The sequence below is a fragment of the Leptonychotes weddellii genome, chromosome 4 (assembly GCF_054177405.1).
Source record: "Leptonychotes weddellii isolate Sample4059 chromosome 4, ASM5417740v2, whole genome shotgun sequence".
NCBI classification, from domain to species: Eukaryota; Metazoa; Chordata; class Mammalia; order Carnivora; family Phocidae; genus Leptonychotes; species Leptonychotes weddellii.
The window spans coordinates 12218648-12244821 of record NC_138372.1 but is presented as its reverse complement, the minus strand read 5'-3'; the positions used below and the strand labels follow the sequence as shown (position 1 = coordinate 12244821).

At 53.4% G+C, this 26174-nt stretch overlaps 1 protein-coding gene across 1 annotated transcript in view; it reads right to left on the bottom strand.

The window, feature by feature from the left end:
- Positions 1–2537: 2537 nt before the first annotated feature.
- Positions 2538–26174, bottom strand: part of IGSF21 (immunoglobin superfamily member 21) — a 228595-nt gene continuing 204958 nt past the window's right edge. The window contains exons 5-10 of the mRNA XM_081817170.1: positions 15413–15528; positions 12040–12514; positions 4550–4635; positions 3995–4187; positions 3567–3605; positions 2538–2761 (exon numbers count right to left, since the gene is read on the bottom strand). Of these exons, the coding sequence (XP_081673296.1) occupies positions 2688–2761; positions 3567–3605; positions 3995–4187; positions 4550–4635; positions 12040–12514; positions 15413–15528 (983 nt within the window). The 3' untranslated portion in view covers positions 2538–2687. The remainder of the gene's footprint in view (positions 2762–3566; positions 3606–3994; positions 4188–4549; positions 4636–12039; positions 12515–15412; positions 15529–26174) is intronic.

Sequence of the window (26174 nt, the reverse complement as noted above, 5' to 3'; positions counted from 1 at the left end):
TCCCCTGACCTTCCTCAATGAGAACAATCTCTCACTCCTTCTCTGACCCCACCGTGCTCTCTCATATATTTATTCCAACACTTATTACATGGGACTTCAGCCCTTTTCCCCTCAGTCTGTCATTCCAGATGGACTGGGAGCTCTTCGATGGCATGATCTGTATCTCCCTGCCTGGCATCTGCCCAGGCCAGGGGGATGCTGGGAGTCTGTCAAATGATTGATGAAGCGAGCAGAAAAAGAAATGAAGAATCCGTCTGCCCTCTGAGGCTGGGCTCTGCCCTACACATCCCTCCTTCCCTCCTTCCAATCCCAGGTTGAACAAACCACTATTTCCAGTCTGCTCAGGGCACCAAGTCCTCAAATTTAGAGCCCAGAGCAGGCGGCCACCCCATCCCCTGTGGCACTCAGCTGGCTTTCTTTGGGCGTGTCCCCTGCCACTTTATGCAGTTCATCCACTTGCTGCTGAGGTATTAATGCACTTCAGGGGTCAGTGGAGCCCAACGACCGCACCATTAATAGGGCAAAGCAATTCCAATTTCATGCCTACATGGGTTTCCCTCTATTAAGGCAAAGAGAGGGAACAAATCTTTCTTTTTTATTCCTTCCAGAAAACAGGCAAAGTCATTGGGTGACAGAGGCTTAAGTAAATTATTGGCAGGCAGCAGAGGGGGACAGGTGGCTCATGTGAGACAGAACAGAGCTTTGGGGAAGAAGGAAGTAGGATGAGGAGGCGGGCGGCACTGTGTGGTTGTCGCCTGCTGATCTGGCCTGGATGTTTATAGTGATGAACATCTGAGAGCCCCCAACACTTGAAAATCATCTGCTTCGGCATTGCTATCCACCTGCAACATGCAGGCATGCAAATATTTATTGAATGAATGGATCACATAGGGGGCCACAATGGCCCTAAGCCTGCCTCCTCCCCTATGTCCACACATTATGCAATGTGACTTTGCAGCTCTTCTCATCAAGAAGTCCAATCTAGGGGCACCTGCGTGGCTCAGTAGGTTAAGTGTCCAGCTCTCGATTTCAGCTCAGGTCGTGATCTCAGGGTCATGGGATCGAGCCCCGAGTCAGGCTCTGAGCTTGGCATGGAGTCTGCTTGAGATTCTCTCCCTCTACCCCTCCGCCTGCATGTGCACTCTCTCTTTCTAAATAACTAACTAAATAAAATCAAGTCCACTCTATTTCTCTACCCCTTAAAGCGGGGCTGGCCTTATGACTTGCACTGGTGAACAAAATCCAATAGAAGGGACAGGAGTGCAGGTTCCCCTGGACCACAAGAGGCCTGTGTGCTTCAGCTCTCTCTCTCGCTCCTCTGCTTCCCATGGGCTGGCCTGCTGGAGGATGATGGATGATATGGGGGCAGAGCTGAGTCATCCCAGAGAAAGTGACCCTAGCCCAGGCAGCCCCCAGCTGACTGCAGATGCAAAAGGGAGCCCAGCCTCAATCAATCAGCTCAACCTGGCTCAGATCAGCTGCATAACGAAAATAATAAACAGCTGTCATTGTCGATGGTTGGGGATGTTTGTTACGCAGCAGCATTGTGGCAGTTGATAACTGCCACAAGGGCCACACGACAGTGTTCCTAATTAACCTGCAGCATTCACCACGCTCCTTGGCCCATGGCACCTGCTTCATAAATATTGGTTGAATGAAGTAATGTACTTTGGGAAGCACTGATATAACTACTCGTCTTTCCCCACAGTACATAGTAAATTGTCCTACCTCTAAGCTTTTGCTCATTCCATTCCCTCTGTCTAGAATATTCTCCTCCATTCCCTGCCTGGCCAACCTCTCTTTTTGCTTCTGGCATCTGTTCATCTGACATCTGTTCTCTTTGGTTTCCTCTGACCCACCTCTCCTACCCCAGCAGAATGAATTTCTCCCAACTCAGTGCTCCAGAGCCCTAGGGAGGTGCCAAACGCTCATCACACTGACTTACCTTGGCTAGTTGGGTAAATGTTTTCCCCCCACTGGACCATGAGCTCCTTCAGGGTAATAGCACATCTTGCTCATCTCTGCAGCCGGGACGCCCAGCACAGGGCCTGGCCCATAGCAGGCCTTTGAGAGGTGCTGATCCATTCATTCATTCATTCATTCACTCACTCATTCACTCACTCGCTCACTCACTCGCTCACTCACTCAATAGCTGTTCAGCACCTGCCACATGCCAACGAGATCAGTGGAACAGCTTCATCCTGAGCATGAACATAGTCATAAATGTGTGTTGTTACATGCCACTGAGGTTTGGGTTGGTTTGTTTTGCCACACTATTGTGGTAACTGCTGGCTATTACACTTGGCCCTGAGGAGTCTCAGATTTCCTGAGAGAGTCCGGCCACTTCCCATATCTGGTAGCTAGGATTGGGGTGAGGCAATGAGGTGCAGCTCCGCTCCCCTTCCTGGGAGGAGCACGTCTTCCATCTCTGCCACCACCCCCTCCCCAGCGCCCGTCCTGACACTGGGCACCAGCGGGGTACCAGCTGCTGCTATAGAATAAATGAAGAATTCAGAGCCCCAGACGAAGGTGGGGAAAATTGTTCTGTTTTAATTAAACTGACTGAAGAAGCCAGGACACAGACAGAAAGAGACTAAGAACAGACTGGAAATAGTTTAGAAAAGAAATGAAAACCGATCGCAGAGATGTCAGTGCTGGGCGGAGCGGTGGGAGCAGGGGCCGAGCCTTCACGTCAGCTCCAGGACCACTGTCAGGGCGAGCACCAAGGTGAGCCGGACGCCAGGAGGGCCAGAAGCAGAACCTGTGCCGGGTGGCAGGGTCAGGGTCAGGGTCGGGGCCGCTGACCCTGATGGGTGCGGCAGGGTGCGGATCCCCGAGTGGCAGAGCTTCAAAGGGCACCCCCGCCCCCGCAAAGTCTGGATTCAGCAACAGGATGTGCTGGGTTCAAATCCCAGCTCTGCCACCTGTCCCACCAAACTTGGTGTGACCCTTTCCCTGTCCCAGGGCTGCTGGGCTGAGCCTGGTGGCCATGGGATCATCCAGTGGGGACCAGGTGTGGGGGCCTCCGTTGTGAAATGTGTGATTGGCTCACTGTGAGGAGGGGAGAGCTGGTGGGCTGGGGAGCAGTGTCTGGGTGCCGTGGGGGTGGTGCTCAGGTTGGATGGCAGCTCAGGAAGGACAGAATCAATGTCTCCAGCCAAGGCACCTGACTATTCTCCCCGATGCTCTATGGAGTGGTCAAGAGCCCAGGGGGGCACAACTCTAAGGTCAATGCTGGACACATCCTCTTGGGGCCAGGGCACTAAGTTCTCTGAGCCAAGAGAGCTAGAGTCATTGTGGATAGTGGTGGTGGGGCAGGGGAGGGGGCACACTAGGTCCCTGGAAATCCCCACTGGCTGGTTTGGGGTGCTGAGTCCCCCATTTATTGCCTCAGCACCCACTCCTCACCACCTTTGACCCAGACTGCTGAACTAGAGGACATTCGCCTGCCTGAGGCTCGAGGGAAAGGCAAGGGTATACAAAGGGGTGGCTGGGGGGACCAGGACATCCTGGAGCCTTGCAAATCACTTGATTTTAAGCAAGCAGCTCTGAGAGGGAGGACTTACCATTGGAGTCCTCTGTTCCTCTTGCAATATTTGGGTTTTCTGTTGGGAAGAATAGAAAGAGAACCAGATGGGGGCGGCATTCAGAACTCAGGAAAGGAGCTCCCCTGTACCCAGCACCTGCCATGTGGTATCACTACAGCTGAAAGCCTCTGTGTGTGTGGGGGGGGGTAGTGTCAGCCCCATTTTACAGATGCAGAAACTGAGGGAGGTTAAGTGCCTGCCCATGGTTGCCCAGCTAGGAAGTGCTGGCTCTGGGATTTGACCCCAGAACTCTCTGGTTTTCAGCACTGAACTCTAGTATTTCGTGTAAGGCATCCTCTCAGGGCAAATGTAGGGGACCCGGGCCCTTGATGCTCCCTCCTCTGTGGGACAGCTCCCGCCAGGGCTGCGCCTGGTCGTCCTTCCGGTCCCCAGTCGGGGCGGCGTACCAAATACGATGAGCCGGGTGTGTGTGTCGGTGGTACCCAGGGGGTTCTGGGCCGTGCAGCGGTACATGGAGCCGTTGAGCTCGGCGGGAACCCGCTCCAACACCAGCTCCTTCCCATCAAACTCGGTGCTGCCATCCAGGAGGCGGCTTCCGACCCGTGTCCATGTGAACATGGGCTCCGGGAAGACTTCATTCTGTGTGGGTCAGGGCGGGGGGGTCGGGTCACAGGAGGAACAGGAAGGGGCCAGAGGCCTCTGGAAGCGCAAGGCCATCGAGGGGTTGGGAATGGCTGCCTGGAACCCCAGGACGAGAAGGACTCTAGGACTTGACAGGACGTCAAGGTCCATGAGCTATTTCTGCTGTGAGTTTTGGATGGGTCAGCAAACATACGTGCAAGTCTTGCCACTCCTCGTCAAAGCCAATTCTGCCCCACAGACCAGGACACCGAGGCCCGCTGGCTGAGCTGGAGGTCAAGCACGTGCTGCCTGGGATGACGTGCCCACCGGTGCCCCTCCCACCTCCCATCACCCTTCCAGATGATCAGGGAGAGGCCGACCTGAAATCCATGGACCAGAATCCTCACTGTGTCCCCGACCCGGGCTCTGCTGGGCGTCATCATGATTTTGGGTCCTTTGGGGGCAACTGTAAGGAGAGGAAAGCCAGGTCAGAGAGTATTGTATGCAGGGATCACCCCCACCCGGCCTTGCCTCCTCCCTAGCCTCTCCTTCCAACTCGGCTCTCCCAGCAGAAATCAGAGAGCCAGCAGATGTGGGTGGTCTCCCAGGCCCTGCCAAGTTCATTCTCTGAGAACGAAACTAAAGGACTATTAATTAAACCATGAGCCACGCGTCTGAAGTGCCACATGGGGCTGTGGGCAGCATGGGTGGGAAGAGGGGGAGTGTGGGGAAGGCTTCGGCGGCCGCCTCCGCCAGCGGGGGAGGGGGGTGGGAAAAGGAGCCCTGACCCAGGCCGCCCAGGGCAGATTCTGGCCTAGTGCACGTGCCCTTGGGCCTGTCACTTCCCCTGCTCTCCGCAGGTACACAATGGCAACAATGTGAGCAGCTCCTGCCCACCCTGCTATGCTGGCTGTTAGGGAGGCGGCGGGCTGGAGGGCTAACATTTACCAAGAGCCTACTGCGCGCCCGGCCTTGTGCTTCACCTCGTGTAACTTCCCAACCTTCTGGATTGTCCCTGTAAGGAAGCCAAGGCCTGGCAAGGTGTGGGGCGGTGGTCAAGAAGCTTCCTCCCCTTCTTTATTAACCCTCAAGGCTGTGAAGCCGGTTTGCAGGTGGGAGCCCTGCATAGGGGAGGGTGGCCCTGGGTTATTTTGTCCGCTCTTTGTGTCCCGCTGGGATGGCACTATCCTGCTGCAGCCAGCAGAAGGTGCCCAAGGGCACCCCGCCAGAGAAGTGTGACCCCCTTTCCTGTCCAGGTCAGATTGCTCACTGCCCTGTGTGCCAGAGACCCCACCTGATCCTTCAGGCCGAGGCCTGGGCCTAGTGACTGAGGGGAGAGGGAGCCTAACATGCATGAGGCCCCATTTTAGCCCTACTCACCCACCCTGGTGCTTATGAGGCCGGGTACCACGAAACCCATTCTGCGGCCATAAACCCGGCCCTCAGGAGGGTCGTGGCTTGCCAGAGGTGTGGCCTCGCCACAGGCAAGCAGGTGGCAGGAGCAGGGCTTGGTGGCACATAGGTCTTCAGAGGGAGGCCTGGAGGCTGGGGGCGCTGGGGAAGAAGGGGAGGGCGGAAAGCTGTCTTCCACTTGGGCAGCCAGACTCCCTCCCTGGCTTTCTGAGCTTCCTGTTCCCAAGGACTCCTATGTGGCGCTGACCCGAAGGACAGTGGGGGACAGGAGGGGGTTCTGCTCCGCCCTCACTCTGAGCTCCATCCTGGCAGCTGTTGACCTACCAGCACCTTTGCAGCAGGTAGGCCTCCGCATGCCCCCTCACTGCCTAGCAAATGTTGCTTCCACAAGCCAGGCCCACTGCTGTCACCCTCCCCACTCCCACCCCCACCCTGAGAGCCACCAGAAGCTCCTGGCAGCTGAATCCTGCCCCCTTCCTTGCCTGCTCCTGAAACACAGCACTGAGAGTGACCAAAAGGAATGTTCTCAGCCCCTGGACTTTTCCTGCTCTCCACCCCTGGATACACAGAAAGAGTGAGGGTTCCAGAGACCCAGGGTTGGGGCCTGGTCTTCTGCTCTCTGATGACCTGACTTGGATGTGTCAATTCAAATTGTTGGGCCTCAGTCTCCTTACCTATAAGTGGGGAGAATAGGCTACTATACTATTTGAGGAGTTGCTCTGAAAATAATAATGGGGGACAGATAGGAGGCTATAATATGAAATGTAAAGTAGTGTGCATCTGCCCAGGGGAGTGCAAAAGATCCTGATTATATAAGTTGCCCTCCTTACCTCTCCTGAGCATTCTGCTGCAAGAACAGCCTTGTGAAATCTCATGGAAAAGTCCCTCTAGGCTTTTCCAGGAATTCTGGGTGTTCACTAAAACATCCATCCATCCATTCATCCACCCACCCACTCATCCATCCATCCACTTACACATCCATCCATCCATTCACCCACCCACTGACTCATCCATCCATCCATCCATTCATCCACCCACCCACTCATCCATCCATCCACTTACCCATCCATCCACCCACTCACCCACCCACTGATCCATCCAATCCATCCATCCATCCATCCATCCATCCACCCACCCATTGATCCATCCATCCATCCATCCATCCATACATGCATCCACTCATCCATCCATCCATCCATCCATCCATCCATCCATTCACCCATCCATTCATCCACTAATCCATGCATCCACTCACCATCCATCCATCCATCCATCCACCCACGCACTCACCCATCCATCCATCCACTAATCCATGCATCCACTCACCATCCATCCATCCACCCACCCACTCCTCCATCCATCTATTCATCGATCCATTCACCACCCACTCATCCATCCATCATCCATCCACCCACCCATCCATCCATTCATCCATCCACCCACCCACTCATCCATCCATCCATCCACCCACTCATCCATCCATCCACTCATCCATCCATCCATCCATCCATCCATCCATCATCCATCCATCCATCCACTCACCCATCCATCCATCCACCCACCCACTCATCCATCCATCCACTTACCCATCCATCCATCCATTCACCCACCCACCCACTCATCCATCCATCCATCCACCCACCCACTCACCCATCCATCCACCCACCCACTCATCTATCTATCCACCCATTCACCCACCCACTGACTCATCCATCCATCCATCCACCCACCCACTCACGCAACCATCCATCATCCATCTATTCACCCATCCACTTATCCATCCATCCATCAATCTACCCACTCATCCATACACCCATCCATCCATTCATTATCCATCTATCCATCTACCCATCCACCTACCTAACCACCCATCCATCCATTCATCATCCATCTATCCATCCACCCACCCTCTCATCCATTCATCATTTCATCATATCACTCATTCACTCACCCATCTAACCATTTTCCTTCCATCCATCCATCTATCCATCCATCCATCACAAACCTACCCATAGACCAACCATTCCACTCACCCACCCATTCATTCATCTGCTCTATACATGTAGTTCTTTATTGTACACCTAATCTGTGTCAATTACTATGCAGGGCAATGTAGGGGATACAATGATGAATAATAACAATAGCTTATATTTACTGAGTACTTACTCTGTCTGTCACTATGCTAAGTACTTTATACATATTTGCCTTATTTAATCTTCACAACAACCCAGAAAAGTATGAATTAATTATTAAGCAGGTGCTTACTAAGTAACATGTTAGGGATTGTTCTGAGCCTTGCACCATGTGAACAAGGCAGGTGGAGAACCTGCCCACACGGACTTTAAATTCCAGTGGGGGATCCAGGGAATAAAGAAACACATAATACACCTGTAGGTTGAGATAAATGTAATACCAGAAAATAAAGCAAGGCAAGGAGTTGTTGGGGTCAGGAGGAAGAGGCTGTTTGAGATAGGGTGTTCAAGGAAAGACCTGAGCAAGAGGGCTTGATTATTCTAGGCAGAAAAGAACGCCAATGCAAAGTCACAGAGGTGGGCCCGAGCTGGGCATATTCACAGAAGAGTGAAGAGGACTCCGTGGCTGGAAGAGATGGAGCAGAGGGGAGCGATGGGTGAACACCGCTGAGATTTGGTTTTAAATATAATGGCAGTCTTACAGGGAAATACACTCTTTTTTTAAAGATTTTATTTATTTATTTGAGAGAGAGAATGAGAGAGAGAGAGCATGAGAGGGGGGAGGGTCAGAGGGAGAAGCAGACTCCCTGCCGAGCAGGGAGTCCGATGCGGGACTCGATCCTGGGACTCCAGGATCATGACCTGAGCTGAAGGCAGTCGCTTAACCAACTGAGCCACCCAGGTGCCCGGAAATGCACTCTTTTTAAGAACACAACGTGACGAATCTTGATGTGAACACCTATGTAACCACCATCCCAAACTCTAGAACATTCCCATCCCGCCAGAAGGTTCCTTTATGCCTCCTTCCATCCTCCATAGGCAAATACTGTTCTGGCTTCTAGCACCAGAGATTTTATGTTCTAGAAGTTTATTACATAAATGGAATCATGCCGTATGTACTCTGCTGTCTGGCTTGTTTCGCTTGGGATAATGTGTTTGAGCTCTGTCCCCATTGTTACATATAACAGGAGTTCAATTGTATTGATGAGAAGTAGTTCCTGGTACAAATATACCACAAATTTGTTCACCCATCTTCCTAATTATGGACATTTGGTTTACTTCTAGTTTTTATGGTTGCTGTTGTGATGAATAAAGTGGCTACGAACATTCACGTCCAAATCTTTGTGGACATACGTTTCCATTTCTCTTGGGTAAACACTTGGGAGTGAAACTACTGGGTCATAAAGTAGGGGTGTTTTTATCTTGGTAAGCAACTGCTAAGAGTCCACCGTAGTGGTACTGTTTTATATTCTCAGCAGCAATGCGTGAGGGTTCTGACTGTTCTGCGTCCTTGTCGGCGTTTGGTATCACCAGTTTTTCCAATGCTAGCCATTCTAGTCGCTATGAAATGGCGTATCTCGCTGAGGCTTTAGTCTTCATTTTCCTGGTGACTAATGATATTATGCACCTTTAAAATGCTTATTGGTCCTCTCTATGTGTTCTTTTTTTTAAATTGAGCTGTCTTGTCATTACTGATCTGTAGTAGTTCTTTATATATTCTGGATACAAGTCCTTTGTCATATACCTGTCTTGAGAGTATTTTCTCTCAGTCTGCAGTTTGCCTCTTCATGTTCCTAAAGGTGCCTTTTTATGAGCAGAGGCTCTGAATTTTGATTCAGGCTAATTTACCCATTTTCAGTTTTTCATTTGGTGCCTTTTGTGACCTTTTAAAGAAATCCTGGCCTACCTCAACGTCACAAAGCTATATTCCCATGTTTTGCTTTAAAAGCATTATGTTGTTGGGTTTCACATTTACGCCTGTGATCTCAAACTAACTCTTATGTGTATGCGAGGTAGGGGACTGGAGTCATTTTGTCCTTAAGTATCTCCAGTTGTTCAGAGCTGTCTGTTAAAAAAGACTTCTCTTTCCCCATCCAACAGCCCAGGGGCCTTCATCAAAAACCAATGGACTCTCTCTATGTGGGTCTATCTCTGGACTCTATTCTGTTCTATCAATCTATTTGTCTGCCATTGGAGGGTCTGGGGTGGGTGTGTATCTGTGTCATGATCTGATTTATACTTTAAGTAGACCAATCAGGACAAAGAACAGAAAAGGACAAGAGTGGGAGCAGAAAGACCAGGCTGGGGGGCTACCGTAAGAATCCAGATTGGGACTGATGGTGCTTGGATTGGGTGGTCGGAGAGGAAACCGTGAGAAGTGGCAGATGTGGGACAGGTTCTGAGGTGGGGCTGCCAGGGCTTAACGTTGGGTTGGAGGTGGGGTATGAGAAAAGAGCGGGAGAAGTGGGTGACTCCAAGGGTTCTGGCTCCATCGATAGGAAGAATGTAGTTGCCACCATCCATCCATCCGTGGGACCTCCTTCCATCCTCCATAGGCAAACACTGTTTGGCTCTTAGAGGGATGAGCTTGCACCGGGCATAGTCTCCTTGTGGGGAGTGGCACATCCCGGCAGAGGGAATAGCACGGATCAGAGAGAGGCATGCTCTGGTCTTTGTTGGCCTGATAGAGTCCAGAAATAGACCCACATGGAGAGAGTCCACATGGTTGGATTCTGTGCCCCGAGGTTGTCACCCCGCCCCTCCCACAGTCTCCCTGCCAAGGCCAGAGTGCAGGGGCCCCTCCACTCCCTCGGGACCCTCTGGTTCATAGCTCTCTCCACAGATTACACCTACCGGCTCTGAGTGGCCTCACCACAGGCCCAGCAGGTGGGCAGTAGATTACAGTGGTGAAGAATGTGAGCCTGGGGTCAGACCTGGCCGGGTGACCTAAGGGGAGGTACTCCAAGGCTGGCTCCCCTCACTTATGACATTGGAATGAGGACAGCATCTCTCACTGTCCCAGAGGCTCACTGCACAGGGGCAAAGAAAGCTTGTGAGGAAATCATCTTGCATAGAGCCTGGCTCCTGGCATTTGTGAGGTCGCAATTATTCACGCCATTCAACAGGTCAGAAAACTGATGTTCAGGGACCTGAGGCCTGAGGTCACACCAACAGACAGCAGCCAAGGGTGGATGGGAAGCCAGCCCTAGGGGCTCTACTCATCCACCCAATTTGGCCCCTGCACCTTGGTGGCCCTGCTGTGTCCCCCACTCCCCACTTCCCTGGGGTGCACACACATGCCCGTGCATGCCCATTGCCTGTCAGGGGGCCTTGCCCTTGCTCTGATGATGGAAGGTGAGATGCCCGCCAACATGGCTCCTGTCAAGGGAACAGTCTGGGATCAAGGACAGGGCAGGTGAGTGCTTTAATCTGGTTTAGGGTGCAGGTGGGAAGGGGGTGGGGAAGGCCCGCGGCAGCACCCCCTCCTCACCGTCACTGAGGTCTGAGATGTGAACTGGAAGCTCACCCCTCTAGCTGCTCTGAAGTCCTTGTCTGGTCTTTCTCGCTCTCAGTGGGAGTGGGGCAGGGCACCATCCAGGGAAGCCACCGCTTAGGCAAGAGGGGCAGGGGATGGCTTTCCTGGGGAAAAGCAGCCCAATGAAGGTTGAGGCTTCTCTGCCTCCCAGTCCGGAGCAGATTGTGTCTTGAGGACGGGGCGGTTCAAATTTGAGAAAGAACAGTGGGAAGCACAGAGGGTCCAGAGAGAGCGGTGGGGGCGGGCTCTGTGTTGACAAGGTCCCAGCACAGAGCACCAGGCCTGGCTGTGGGGGCTGCTTGTGAAGTCTCTATGGAATGAAAAGTGAACAGTGCTCAGGGGGCAGTGGCCCATGACAGTGGATTCATGAGGAGGCACAGTGAGAGGCTAAGAGCAAGACTCCAGGGCCATACTGTCCACCTCTGAACCCTTGTCTGCTTACCTTGAGCAATTACTGGTTCAGCAAACTTCTCTGACTCTCCATATTCTTGATCCCGACTGACCAAATTCCCCCGACCTCTTGCGTTCCTGACCCTGTCCAGCAAACTCCCCTGACTTCCCCTTAACCCCACATGTTCCCCGATCCAGCTCAGCAAACCTTCTAAAGAACCTCAGCTCTGGGGGCGCCTGGGTGGCTCCGTCGGTTAAGCGTCTGCCTTCAGCTCAGGTCACGATCCCGGGGTCCTGGGATCCAGCCCCATGATGGGCTCCCTGCTCAGCGGGGAGCCTGCTTCTCCCTCTCCCTCTGTGATCTCTCTCACTCATGTTCTCGCAAATAAATAAATAAAAAATCTTAAGAACCCCAGCTCTGATCTCAGTGCCTGATGCCCGTTTGCTCCATCTCCTTCCCACGTCCGTGGTGGCCAGCAAGCCAAGGACCCCACGCCCAGGCTCCCCGCCACCCAGCTCCGCAGGGGGGGCCTGCAGCACGGCACCCACCACGTCTTACCCAGCGTGACCTCTGTCTGCATGGGCATCGACAGCGCGGGGTGCTTGACCTCACAGCTGAAGAGGGCCTCATTGTCGATCTGCGGGTTGAGCGCCCAGGTGAGCAGGGCACGCACCTCCACGGTGCCGTCACTGCCCGGGACGTGGCTGTGGCGCAGGAAGTAGATGGGCTCGTTGCTGTGGACCCAGCGTGGGAACTCGCGGCTCACCACCGTCTCTGGGACGTTCTCAGTGGTGGGCTGGAAGAGGATGCTGGGGTCCGGGGTCAGGCTACGGGCAGGGCGTTCTGTGTAGGGTCGCCCACCCCGGTTCTCGGCGTCCAGCAGGGACAGCGACCTCTGCATCTTGGTGTCATCCAGGTCACGGTGCAGGAGGCTGCGGAAGGGCCTGCTGTCCTGGAGGGGGCCAGAGCTTGCAGCCGGAGGCCCGGACAGGGGCACTGCTTCGATGGGTTCCCCATCGCGTTTAAAATAAACCTGAAATTGCAAGGAGGATGTGGGAGAGATTTTGTGGGAATGACCTGGCCCTCCGCATGGCATCTCAGAGGAACCGGCCACAGAATGCCACGTCTTCCAGGGCCTCCTCCTCCTTCCGGGGGGACTTCCTCTCCTTCCTTTCCCTCCAGCACCCCCAGCACGAAGGCAGCTCAGGTCCACGGGGACACCTAGCCACTGGCGGTAGAGGCTGAGCCTGTCTCCGTCTTTACCGGCAGGTGAGCCTCTCTGAGCCCGTTTCCTTGCTTGTAAAGGGGAATAAGAGCACCTACTCCTGGGTCGGGCCTGTTGGATGCTTAAGTGACCCAGTGTCCTGAAACAGGGACCCGCAGCAGCCCACCTGGGATGGCCCATGGAAGAGGGAGGAGGGGGGCTGGCACCGGAGAGTAAGTGAGCCTTCGGAAGAAGAATGAAGAGGAAAGGATCTCCGTGTGGGAGCGTTTTGGAGGTTTGCGGGACCGGAAGGAAGTAAACAGGTGCGTGTGTGGGAGGGAGCGAGGTGCAGGGATGAGGCGAGAACACACGCGTCTGCTCGCTTTCTCTGCTAACGGGGAATTCAAGTTCTGAGAGGCGGTATTTAATTTAATTTGGTGTCTTTTTATTTTGGTACATGCACCCAGAGGCCTGTGGGGATTGGGTGCATTTTTAATAAATCAGATAAATAAATCGATGGGAGGCAGGGAGAGAAGGAGGGCAGGAAGCAGCTTTCTGAGGATGCTGGTGCAGGCGAGGGGAGGGAGGACGATGCTGAGGAGGAGGGAGGGGAGCTGGGGGAGGGGGAGGGAGGGGGGCTGTGGGCAAGGCGGAGGGAGAGGTGGGGGTGGGAGAGGAGGAAGGGGGTTGAAATGTGGGACAGGGAGAATCTGTCAGCGTTTATAGCTCCAACGAAGAATCTCATATGCACATAACAACCTGTTTTGGAATTTTCTTTCTTTCTTTCTTTCTTTGAAAAGTGCTTCAAAAGCAGGTTTGTAATTTATACCAAAGAATTCTTTTAAGTTCTGACGTCCCAGGAAAATGTAAGATGCCTGGAATGTGGGGAATGAAGGATCTTGTGTGTGTGTGTGTGTGTGTGTGTGTGTAGAGAGAGATGTCATTTACATCTATATCTATATTCAACCACATAGATATATGAAATTGAGTATTTTATTGCCATATCTTAAATGGCAGGAGCAGGGAGAGGCAGGGGGTGGGGAGTCTTCCCATAGCCCCAGGGCTGTAAGGAGTTTTTCTTTGTGCCCTCTGGAAAAGAAATTGTTCTTTGGAGAAAAAGACCAGCTTGTCTGATTATAGGGAGGCCAGACCTCTTTTGGGTTCCAAAGGGGGAAACTCGGGGGCCATATCCTGCTCTCACCAATCACTGGGTTTGAAATTGCCTTTTTATCTGTCTCCTTGGAACTACAAGGTGGAGGGAGGTGGGCCTCACCACAGGCTTGTCTCTGCACCCCTGCCTACTGCCCCACCCGTGCCTGGGTCCACCTGCCTGTTTCTGTGTATTGGGTCTCTCTGCACCTGTTTACTGCCCTGCCCTGAGATGCTGGGTCTATCTGGGCCTATGTTCTGGGGTGAAGTTGGCCTGGGTCCCCAGGTCACCCCACTGCATCCTGCCTGTGAGACAGATCGGGGTCTAGAATGTCTCATCTCCCCACCTTGAACTCTCACCCTACCCATCCTCCACTCCAGCCCGTCCCTCACTAATCCTAGTGATGTATGAAACTCACAGGTGCAAGAGTTTTATCAATTCTCTTGAAGGAGGCCTGAGAGCATGTAGCCCATGGGTTCCCAATATGGATTCAGGGAACCCTAAGGGTTCCACACAGGTGCTTCAGGGGTCAATAAGGGCAACTTGCCCTTTCTTCACTTTTAAATGTTTTATACATGAGGCTTCACGTGTTTCATTGAGACCAAACCGGTCCTGTTGCTTCTAAAAAAGCTCAAAATTTGGGGGCACCTGGGTGGCTCAGTCCATTGAGCATCAGACTCTTGGTTTCGGCTCAGGTCAAGATCTCAGAGTCTTGAGATCAAGATCTGTGTAGGGCTTTGAGCTTAGCAGGGAGTCTGCTTGGGATTCTCTCTCCCTCCTCTCCCTTTGCCCTGCCCGACCCCCCCAACTCGTGCACTCTCTCTTGCTGTCTCTCTCTCTCTCTCAAATAAATAAATTTCTTTAAAGTTGAAAATTTTAATATTGTCCACTCCCTAAACCTCCTTGCAGAACCTGAGGAGCAGAGGAGAATCTTTCCGCTCAAGATCATTCAGTGCATGTGGCAGAGCAGGGGCTAGAACCCAGTTCTCCAGCTTAGTGTCCCCACCCCTCAAAGTGGCCATGACGATAACTTGTGCGCTGGGCTGACAGACCTCGAAGCAGTTAGGTTGAGTCTAATACGGAGTTGGCCCATTCTTTCTCTTCTCTTCCTTCTGTCCTTCCCCCTGCCTCCCTCCACAGTGGACTTGGAGCTGGAGGCTATGAACTTGAGGCTCATGTCTGTCAAGAACACTGGGTGACTCTGGACATGCCCTTTCCCCTCTCCGGGTCTCATTAGTCTCCATCCTGCTCAATAACTGGGGCAGGAGTGTGCTCGATGCCGAGCTCCCCTAAAGACCCACTGTGCAGTTCTGGGACTCGAGGGCCCAGAAGAAATGGGGCTGTCTGTGCTGGGATCTTGGGAGCAAGGCAGACACATGGACACCTGGGGGGGGCGGTCAGATGAGTGGACGGGTTCAGACCAGGGCGGATGGTGCAGAGCTAACTTATGGAGACCACACCCTCTCTCCTTTATTCTGCAAAGTGGGTGCCGTGGTGCCACCTCCAGCTGGACCAGCCGCCGAGAAGGGTGCTCCGGCAGGGGCTGAGGAGGAACTGGGCACTCCAGGGGTACTCACCATGGGCGCTGGTTTCCCGCCGGACACGATGCAGACCAGCGTGAAGTTCTGGGCTTGGTAGCGGCTGAAGGGGGCTGGCATGTCCGCGGCCAGCACTTCGATGGAGGTTGGGGGAGCTACCCAAGAGGGAAGCACAGCAAGACAGAGGTTTAATGAAAGATTTGGGAAGAGTTCACCGACGACCTAAGCCTGAGGAAGTGACGCTGTGACCTGAGGAAGCAAAGAGCAGCTGGAGGACAAGTGCGGCAGGTGGAGGGAACCGCACGTGCAAAGGTCTGCCGCACGTCGGCCCAGGGCAGGGGATGGTGGGAGGCAGGCCGGGGCAGCGGGCGGCTGGGGGGGTGCGCAAGGAGCTGGGGATGGGATGATGTGGTGCCCAAGGGGGGCTGGGTGATATGCAGGATGTGGAACAGAGCAGCTGATGGTCGGTTAGCGCTTGCAGTGGTATGCTGGGGCCAGGTCCTACCAGCTCATGAGACCCAAATGCGCCCTTTTTAGGACTGCTGTCAAGCAGTTGATGGGCGGCTGGTAGCCTGAAATCGGCCACAGCAGGCGTCTTTACACCACAGAAATTGGCCGCCACTACAAATCAGGGCTTTCTGTGTGTTTCCTTCTTCTGCCCCAGCTCCCAGGGCGGGGGTTTCCCAGCACACCGCTGGTTATGAGTTTTCTCCTTTGTCCTGAGAGGAGTGGGGAGCCATTGAAGGATTTTAGGCAAGAGCAGCGACACAATCTGAGTTGCATTTTGGAGACTGAAAACACAGAGGGTGACTCAGGATAGACAGGCTGGCCATTTAGAGCAAGATGAGGACAGTAGAGAGAGTAGATGACTTTGAGAGACATTTGGGGCCAAGAGCTGCTTCTTTCCTTTCTTTCTGGAAGTTGGCTTATTTGGGCTGGTCCCGCCTCCCACCGGCTCACTCTGTTCTGCTCACCCACCACCCCTGGCTGATGCGACAAAGCCAGAGCTCCTGGGCACCGGGGGGTGTTGGAAAGGACACAGACAGAGCCATCGGGAACTCCTGGGTCCAAATCCCAGCCACGTCACCACACCTATATGTCCTTGGGCAAGTTACCAAAACCGTGAGCCTCAGTTCCCCAATTTGCTAAACGGGAGTCAAACTGGGCAGACGTATGTGAAGGATGGGCCAGGTACTAGATGTGAAAGGACTCAGCGCAGGGTAGGCATCTGCTCTTCTCACGGTTCCCACTATAATGTTTCCAGCCACCTTGTGTTCAGCCAGGACAGGAGCTAGAATCTGAGAACTTCACTTGGGAAAGACTGTCCGTTTTGGCTTATCCAGCCTTGGATCAAGTGCGGCGGGGGAAGCAGAGAGAATGGATTGCCGTGGGTCTTTCCTTCCTGCAGGGGGTTTTCACTCTAGTTAAGTTTAATTAAGTTCGACAAACATTTCCTGACACCTACTCGGGGCCAGGCATGGCGCCCAGGCGCCCGCTGTAGGCACCCAGCAATGAAACACAGTGACGAGAAGCCCACGGGCTGGGGTTGGAGGGAGGGATGGTGACAGCCGCTGGCAACTCTATTTTGAGGTCCTAGTGAAACGAAGCCAGGTATGAGCCATTCATTCATTCATTCAGGCAACAGCCCATGCTGTGCTATCGGCAAGGGAAGTGGAACGAACGGGAAACGATGAGAGAACAATAGATGCAGAATTGTAATTAAGTGTAAGATTGTAGGAAACAGATGGTAAGTGGGGTAGGAATTCGGAGAGGGGAAACATACACCGCAACACGTCCATTAGCCACAAGTCCCAGAGTCTGCAATCTAACTTTTCTCGAACTCCAGCCAAACACCTGGGGCCCCACCGCAAGAGCCGACGATTGGCCAACACTTAGGAGCCAGGAGCTGTTCTAAGGTCTTAGCGTGGGTGAATTCATTTCATCCTCCCCATCAGCCTAAGAGGTGGGTTTATTTACTCCCTTTTTACAGATGGCAAAGTTAAGAGGTGCAGGAAATCGCCAGCGGTTCACAGAGTCAGGATTTGAACCCGAGCGCCCCGACTCTGACATGAGGCTGTGCCACCTCGGTCTTTGGAAAGAAGAAAGGAGCTCGTATTTACCTTTAGCCTTAAGTGTGCACATCTGAGCTGCAGGAACACGCATTTACTGGCACAGCTCAGCCTTCATGGATGCCTTGTCATGCAGATCCCTCGGGAGCTCTCCGGTGGGGGGCTCTACTTACCTCGGCTACCCCAGTGACGAAGGGACCATGCCAATTCGAGCTGTAGCATAAAACTCTGGTACCACTCGTGGTGTACGTGCAGGTGTAAGTATACCCTGCAAGAATCCTGCAGGCTCAGAAATGGCAGGGCCACCTTCAATGTCACTCATTCTTTCTCACTTTCATCGAGACCCTTAGAACCTTCCTTATAGGATGGCTTTGAGGAGCAGACGACAGGATGCTTACAAGATGCCTGGCAGTGCAGTGTGATTTGCATCACCATGATCCGGGAGGTGGTTCAGGGCAGGGGTTAAAACTGTGGGCTGTACGTCAGACTACCCAGAGTTCAAGGACCAGCTGTACCACTTACGGGCTGTGTGACCTCGGGCGAGTGGTTTGACCTCTCTGAACCTCAAGTTCCTTATCCGCAAAATGGAATTACATGGTACTTGTGATGATTGGATGAAAGGTGTTCTGAAAGTGCACCCAATACATGACAGTTGCACTTATTAGCAGGGTTATTTTATTATTTTTTTTTTTATTTTTATTTTTTTAAGATTTTATTTATTTATTTGAGAGAGAGAGAATGAGAGACAGAGAGCAGGAGAGGGAGGAGGGTCAGAGGGAGAAGCAGACTCCCTGCCGAGCAGGGAGCCCGATGCAGGACTCGATCCCGGGACTCCAGGATCATGACCTGAGCCGAAGGCAGTCGCTTAACCAACTGAGCCACCCAGGCGCCCCGTAGCAGGGTTATTTACTAACATTCTTTCCTGAGGCTCCTTGCTACTGGCCCAGAGAATAAAAGGTCTCCGCCTTTGGGGCACCCACAGTTTAGTGAGAAGACCAGAAGATGCCCTGGATTGACACCTTCCAACATAATAGTCAACTCACCCCATGTGGCTGTTGAGCACTTGAAATGTGGCTTTTTTGAGTTCCTCTGTGTAAGGGTAAATACGCACGGACTTTTGAAGACCATTTTAAAAAGAATGTTAAATATATCACTAATATTTTATATTGAAATATAAATTTCAATAGAAATTTTATATGGTGAAACTATGTTTGGGCTCTACTGGATGTAATAAATATATTATTAAATTTAATTCACCTTTTTATACTTTCTCAATGTGGTGATTAGGAAACTCACAATTACAAATGTGGCTTGCATGATGTTTCTACTGGATAACACTGGTCTAGACCTTCCATTTTACAGGTAAGTAAACTGAGGCCAGAGAGAGGGAGAGATTTGCCTACAGTCACACTGTAAGTCAGTGGCAGAGTCTAGACTGGCACTCAGGACTTCCAAATCCTGGCCAGGGTTCTTTGCAGAGCACGAACGCCCCCCTTTCCCCCCAGTGCACACACACACACACACACACACATCTGTGCGTGCACACATCCCCGTTCTGGAGATCTGCACCCACGTCACGAAAGCTGCCCACGCAGACCCTGATTGGGAGATGTGTTCCTGTCCCTCGTTATATTTCTGAGCAGGTGTTAGCAATATGTACAGTTAATCAAGCTCATAAGAAAATAACAGATTTCAGTTGTATGGACGATGACACAGCAGAGCTGCTAATATCAGCGTGGACAGCCCCGGCTTCCCACACTCTCCCCACCAACATATTCCTCAGTCTCTGCGTCTCAGGGAAATGTCACTCTGCATCTCGCCTCCTGTCTCCTGGTGGAGGGTTCTGGGTGCAGGCAGTCAGGGAGCTGTCTATACCTGGGAGCCCCTGGCTGTTTATGGATTCTTCCATGCACACATCACATCATCCTTTCCCCCTCCTCCTCCCCTTCCTGTCTCTGGACTAAGTACAGCACTCCTTCCCCCTGCTGCATCCTCATCCCCCCCTCCCTCTCCGCCTCCACCCCCTTCCCCACTTGTGCCCCTTCCCATCCTCATCCCGGTCCTCACTCTGTCTCCCCAACCCCATCTCCATGCTCATCTCCACGTCCGTCCCTCTTACAATCTCTGACCAAGGTCAAAGCAAGCACCCCCTCCCCATGTGCCCCATGCCTGGGATAGATCCCGTGGCCCCGGGAACAGTGTCCAGTCAAAGGCAGATGGCCAGCTGCAGGCACGGGTATAAATTCCATGCAACTTCCTGGACAAGAACAATCCCGAGTTCCAAGCTGGGCTCCAGAACCGGCAGTATAAAGCCGGCCACCGGGCTGTGATCCCTGTGGCATATAATGGCAAAGAATCAACACAGACCCCCGGCTGGTCGGTCTCCCCCTCCCCCACTCTTCTGCGACATGTCCAGTGCACCCACCAAAAGCGGCTCTTTTTGCGTGGACTCTGAGGATGTATCTTCCGAGGTCTCTGTGCTGGTGCAGTGCTCTCCTGGGGGGTGGTGGCGGGGGGAGCGCCCACTTGCACCATTTACCTGTAACGACCCTCCTCAGGGGAGGAGACACGGAGCAGGCATATTTGGATTGGGGAGGGGATACATGGCAGCAGTCCTGGTGGTGAGAATCTAGACTTGAGCAGAGCTTCAGAATTGACAAGCCGCTTCCAGACACACGGCCAGCCCTGGGCAAGGGGAAGCCCCTCGGCTCTACACATCCATGGTCAAACAAAGACCACACACCATAAAACACCCCTGAATCCCCGGACCCCAAGTCAAGCCAGCCAACTTCCCGGTTTTGTTTGACTCTGTCTTAAGGAGAGAGGATTGCGCCTGGAAGTTTCCTGGACCAATTTTTGTCTAGCGTCAGGAAAGGTAACGCAGCTCCCCGGCTGCCTCAGCCAACCTCTGCTGCCCCATTCCTCGGCCAGCCCGGGAGGGAGGGCCTGCGGTTGTTTTATTCTTGACAGTTAACATCGACACAGGGAGGTAATGGTCGGGTGATCAGTTTTATGAAATTAACTCTGAAATATTGCCTGTCTTTTATCTTGAAAGCAGAACTTTGTTTTGGTCATCGTAACTCACTTTGAAGATAATGTGATGGCTCTTGGCTCTGTAAATCATCCTGTGGCCTTTGAAATTTGGGAACACAAACCTGTCCTTCCACAAACCCCAGCAGGCCTGTGTTGAACTGTATCTACTGGAGTTAAAGTCTCTCCCCACCCGTGAGGTCCTCCCCGGCCCCCGGCTCAGAGTCACACCAAGGGTCCAGCGCAGGCTCTGTACCAACATCCCATGGGACCATGGGCAAGTCCACTGACCCACCAGGCGCCAGTCCTCCCATCTGTAAAATGGGTTCAATAAAACATACCCTGCTAACGTTTCCGCTTCCAGGATTGAGAGGAGAAGCAAAAGAGAAAATGGACACAAAGTGTCCATAAGGACAACAAAGTGCTGTACAAACAGAAAGGATTATGCATATGACCCCTTCCACTGCCCACACCCCTCCCTGGGCTGAGGGGGCTCCTTTCCCTTCCAGGAGTGGCCCGTGTCTAGAGGAGGGGATCGCCTCTCCTATTCCCTGGGTCCCACGGTGTGATGGTGAGGAGCACACTCCTGCTCTGGGTGTCATTTATCATGGGGTGGTAATCAATTAGATTTGGGGAGGGGTGGGGGAAGAAAAAGACAAGTTCAAAATTATATTATTTGCAAAAATCCATTCTTTCCTCTCAGCATGCCTGCTCTATTGACTGCCTTCCTTTCAATCAGCAACCATCATTACACCGCATTTCCAAAAAAAAAGAAAAAAGAAAAAAGAAAGCCACCCTCAACATAGAAGTGTCTGTGCATGAGTATAAATGCCCCTCCACATTCTCTATTTTAATTTCTTCCCCTTTTTGGGGGAGTCCCCCATTTCAGTTTCTTTCCATCCTCTCTACCGGTATCTCCCACTTCCATAAGGTGCCGCTCAAAGGAGCACCTCCTCCAGGCAGCCACCCTGCTCCAGCCACACTGAGCTGCCCAAGGTTCCTTCCGCACGTCGCTCGCCTCCCCTGTGCCCTGCACAAATCAGTCCTTCTGCTGGTTAACTCCGCCTCTTCCTTTAGGGCTGGCCTCAGGTGCTGCCTCCTCCAGGCAGTCTTCCAGAACTTCACCAGACTGGGTTAGGGCTTATCCTCTGGATGGCTGGAGCATTCTGCTCTTGTCATTCACACCGGTGCTTGTCATTCTGTCCTGGGTCCACGTATGTTTCTCCACGAGACTGTGCTCCCTGAAGTCTGGAGCTTTGTTTTTCTTCCACCTAACCTCAGAGCTAGCGCAGGCCTGCCACACAGGAGTTCAAGTTCAAATCCTGTTTCCTTCCTTCCTTCGTCAGGCACAAAGCCCGTTTGTGGAAGGAATCCCATGAGACCTTACAATGCTATGGACCCTGCCTTGCCTTGACCAAGGCCATCACCCCATCACCATGCTCCAAACACACTGAGAATTGGGGGGGGGGTGGTCCATGAACACCCTAAGCTCCTTCAAACCCCAGGGCCTCTGCATTTGCTGCTGACTTCCGCTTAGTTTTTTGCATGGTGGGTCTTGCTCATCTGTCAAGTATCAGCTCAAATGTCACCTCCCCATCTAAGCTGGGTCCATTTATTCTCTGTCATAGCACTCTGCCATTTCTTCACAAAGCACATCTTAATGTTCAATTATTTCATATATCTGTTTGCATCTGGTCTTTTTCTCTGACACCCCCGCTAGAATGTGAGCACCAGGGAGGCAGGGGAGCTTCCTGTCTATGGTCACATCCCAAGCACCGGACACACAGGATTTGCTCAAAAAATATTTGTCACATGAATGAGTGAAAGAGTGGGGAGAGGGCCCCAATCTATGGGGTGTGCCCTCCCATCCCTGCCCCATTTGGAAAGGGCTGAAATCTCTGGCCCCTCCCAAGACCCTCCCTCCTAGCAGAAGCCCTAGGAGAAGGAGGCAGACCCCACCCGTGGGAGGGGGACTCCAGCAAGAAAAAGAGAGGGGAGAAAGCACAACTCTTTGGTTTATGGGAAAATTAAATATTGAACTGAGTAGTAACAACAGCCAAGGGAAAAACAACCTGACAAAAAGCCCCCAAATGGAGCCACCATCAGTGACAAGAGAGATAAATGCAGCATCTGGGCTCATATGGGCTGCAACGGGCCCGCTATGTGGCAGCCGCCGAGCAGGGCCCACCGCCCCCTCCAACTTGACAGGGCTGCCCAGGGGCTGAGGCAATGGTGAGGGATCTGGGTCTAGGTCATCACCAGTGTGGGCGGCCACTGCCTGGGACCCTCCCTGCCCGGGGATGGGGGGGCCCTTCTGAGTGGACAGGGGTCACGGGAGAACCTCCGGCGGCTGCAGGCATAATCCACCCACCCGTTTCCCCTCGGCGGGAGCTCGCTGCCAACACACCCATTCACCTGCCTCGCCCCTCCCCTGGCTGGTATTGCCCTTTGGCAGTGGTAGAAGACGAAGTTAACAACCCCAGCTGGGGGCTCTGGCTGACTGCTCTCGGGGAGCGGGGGGGAGCGGAGCGCAGCATGTGAAGCGGAGAATCGGTGAGGCTGGGCAGAGCGCGCTCCAACTCTGGTTACTGCTGATAGAGAAATAAAATCCCGCACACACACACACACACACACACTCAAAGGGGTGGTGGTGGGGAGGCCAGGCCACTGGTTTTAGTGTTGGATCTGGATTTGTATTCTGGTGCAAAATAGTAGACTATACCTTTAACGTGGTGGCTCTCCAAGTGTGTTCCCTGGGCCAGCAGCATCGGCCTTACCTGGAGCTTATTGAACTTCCCAAGCCCGCTTCTAGACCTGCTGAATCAGAACCCGGGGGAGAGAGGGGGGATGTGCAGGGGGAGGGTCCAGCCATCTGAAGCCTTCCGGGAGATTCTAATGCAAGCTCAGTGTGAGAACCACTCTTTTTGACTTGTGAGCCTCCGTCTGTTCACCCCGAAGTTAGGGGTAATAAGATCCACTCGGTGGTGGTGCTCTGGGCACCAAGGACTTGGTCCACAGTAGGTGCTCAGTGAACGGTGGAAATAATTACTGGCTGGGAGAACAAGACCCAGGGGAATTAGCGAGCCTCAATCGGCTGCTCCTGGCCCAGCACACAGGCCAAGGGTAGAACTCTCTGGGGACTCCAGCTCTGTGCAATGAGTCAAAGGACCTCAAATCCCCAAAGGCCCCCCCGCCTTCACAAGCAGATCAACTTTGGGTTCATGCCTTGATTGGCTGCTTCTCAGTGCCCCCAGTTTTCTGATTGGCCTCCTAGGCCGCCAGTCCCATGTGGGCCCTCCCCAGTCTGCCCAGCCGCCTCTCTGCAGCCGCTCAGCCCCTCCACGCCATTGTCGTTTATGTGGTAATAGAGCCAATGTGTTCAGGCCCATGATAGGTGCCATTTCTGCAGAGATGAAATCTATGGGGTGTGACATGAATCCGTTTTAAATAGCAGCAAGGCTGGCTATTTGGAGGATGTTTTCAATGTATCCCAGAGGTATATATTACACACATGGGCGATTTCACCAGGTGCCATATTTGCAGCTTTATGAAAGATGCCTGCAGAAGCCTGCGGAAGCCTGGGGAGGGAGGCCCTAGTAAGTGGGGAAGCACATTCAAGATCTGGCCAGGGGCAGCGGCACTCAGCTCAGGTTCTTCCGGCTCAAGTTCAAGTTCAGCCTGCTTTATACTTTTCTCCCCCCACCCCACACCCACCGGAGAGCAGTGGAGCTGCTGGAGCGTGGAGACCTCCCTTTTTCCCTCAGCAAAACCTCTGTCCATTCCAGCAGAACTAAACTGAACCCCAAGCACTGGGGCCTTTGTGTTCTGGGGCTCAGAACAGGGCTCACCCTTGACCTTGCCCACCCAGGGCTTGGGGCACCTGGCCCTGACGTACCACCCTCCTGTCCACAGTCAGTGCAACCCTTAGGCTGCTGCTAGCTTCCTGGTCTCATCCACAGAGCGAGGATGACACCAGTGTCACCGGTCTATGCGGGGCGCTTGTGGGGACTGAAGAACATGGCAGGTGCCACCCCAGCCAAGCTCCAGGCAGAACCCCAGCTCCCTCACCCCGCCCATTCACACCCCCCCCGCCAGCGCAGAGCCCTCTTTTCCAGCAGGAGATTTCTCGGGGGCCTCTGCTGCCGAGTCTCCCTGCTCTCTTAGCATCTCAGGATTGATTTCCTGAGTCAGAGGGCAGGGAAATCATTCTTGCCACTTGCTTCTCATAAAGCAAATTCCGGAGGGGAGACAAGGCGGGAAGGGAGGGGAGGAGCTGTGGAGAAGGGGCATTTGGTGGGATGGGGACTGTGCATGTTTTCTCTCTGACATTTTATGATGAAAGTTTTCAAACCTAGGAAGAAGTTCAAATAACTGTCCAAGGACCATTCCTGAACCCACCACCTGGGTTCTAGGATGAACATTTAATTGCACTTGTTTCGTCACGCATCTATGAGATGGTGTCTTTTTAAAGAACTGGGAGAGGCAGAGTCAAGCTTCATTCCCAACAGGACCAACTCTTGGCCAGGGTGGAGGGGCTTGATTTGGGGGAGGTGGTCGCAGAGATCTGGCACACGTGGCCTCTCCCGCTGGCCTTGCTGGGGCCCCATCTCTGACCCGTCTAACCTCATCCCTCACCAAGTTCATCCCCACCTCGGTTCTCTCATCTGTAAAATGGGGATTGCAAGCATACTTAGTCACAGGCGTTAGTATCTAGTCACAGTACCGATGAGTCACAGGGCCGTGGTGAGGATGAGCTGAGCTCACGTTTGTGAAGTGCCTTGCAGGACGCCTGGTGCGGGCGAGCCCATATTCCCACTGGCCATCCTATTTGTAAACAGCAACCTCCATCCCTGGCCTGGAACAGCGGCTGACCTTTGCCGGCACTTCTCACTCTGGCCACTGGCCTGGATGCTCCTCGTGCCAGGGACGCGGGTTCGTCCTGCTGCAGTTCTCAGCCAGTGTGCGCTGAGTTGATGTTTGCAGGGGTGACTGGGGGGGCGGATCTGCACCCGGAGTTGAGGGCCCACTGGGTCCCCAGGCACATAGTGGGTGGGGGTGAGGGTGGGGAGGGCACTTGCCCGTCATCTGTGCTCATGGTGGTCACTCTGGGGCACGGTCCATGCTAAATGCTTTAATGCATTAAAGCCCCCACAGAACCCAGGAAGGAGGGGTAATTATCCCCATTTTATGGAGGCAGAAACTGAGCTGTTCAAAGACAGTGATCCACCGCTGTTCGGCCGGCAAGGACCAAGGCTAGCTCTTGAACCGTGTCTGGCTTAAGTGCCCAGCCCAGGCTCACGACCCTGTACCGCCTGGCCCTGCGTCTCACGTGCTGTGGGCTTTCTCTCAAAGCATCGGTTTCCTCTGCAATGCAGTGACAGGGCTGGACCCTGTCACTGCTCACATCCGTGGCTCTGAGTGAGGCAGGTCTGGAGGGAAGCTACAGAGGAGGGTTCAAGGTGACCAGCTGTGAGGCAGTGGGACTGGTCAGCAGAGAAGGGCCAGCCCCTCCCCCCTTCACGGGGATCCTCAGGAGTCGGGGGCTCTCCTCTGATGGGCCTGGGTTGTGTCTGCTCCCAGCCTATGAGGCTTAGCCATGTACCACCTCTTCTATGAAGCTCTCCTGATGCCTCCTCCTGGAGGAGACCCTCCCCCTGGGAACTCCCGCATCCCTCAGCTTGCACCCTAGTCCTCCCCCCGCG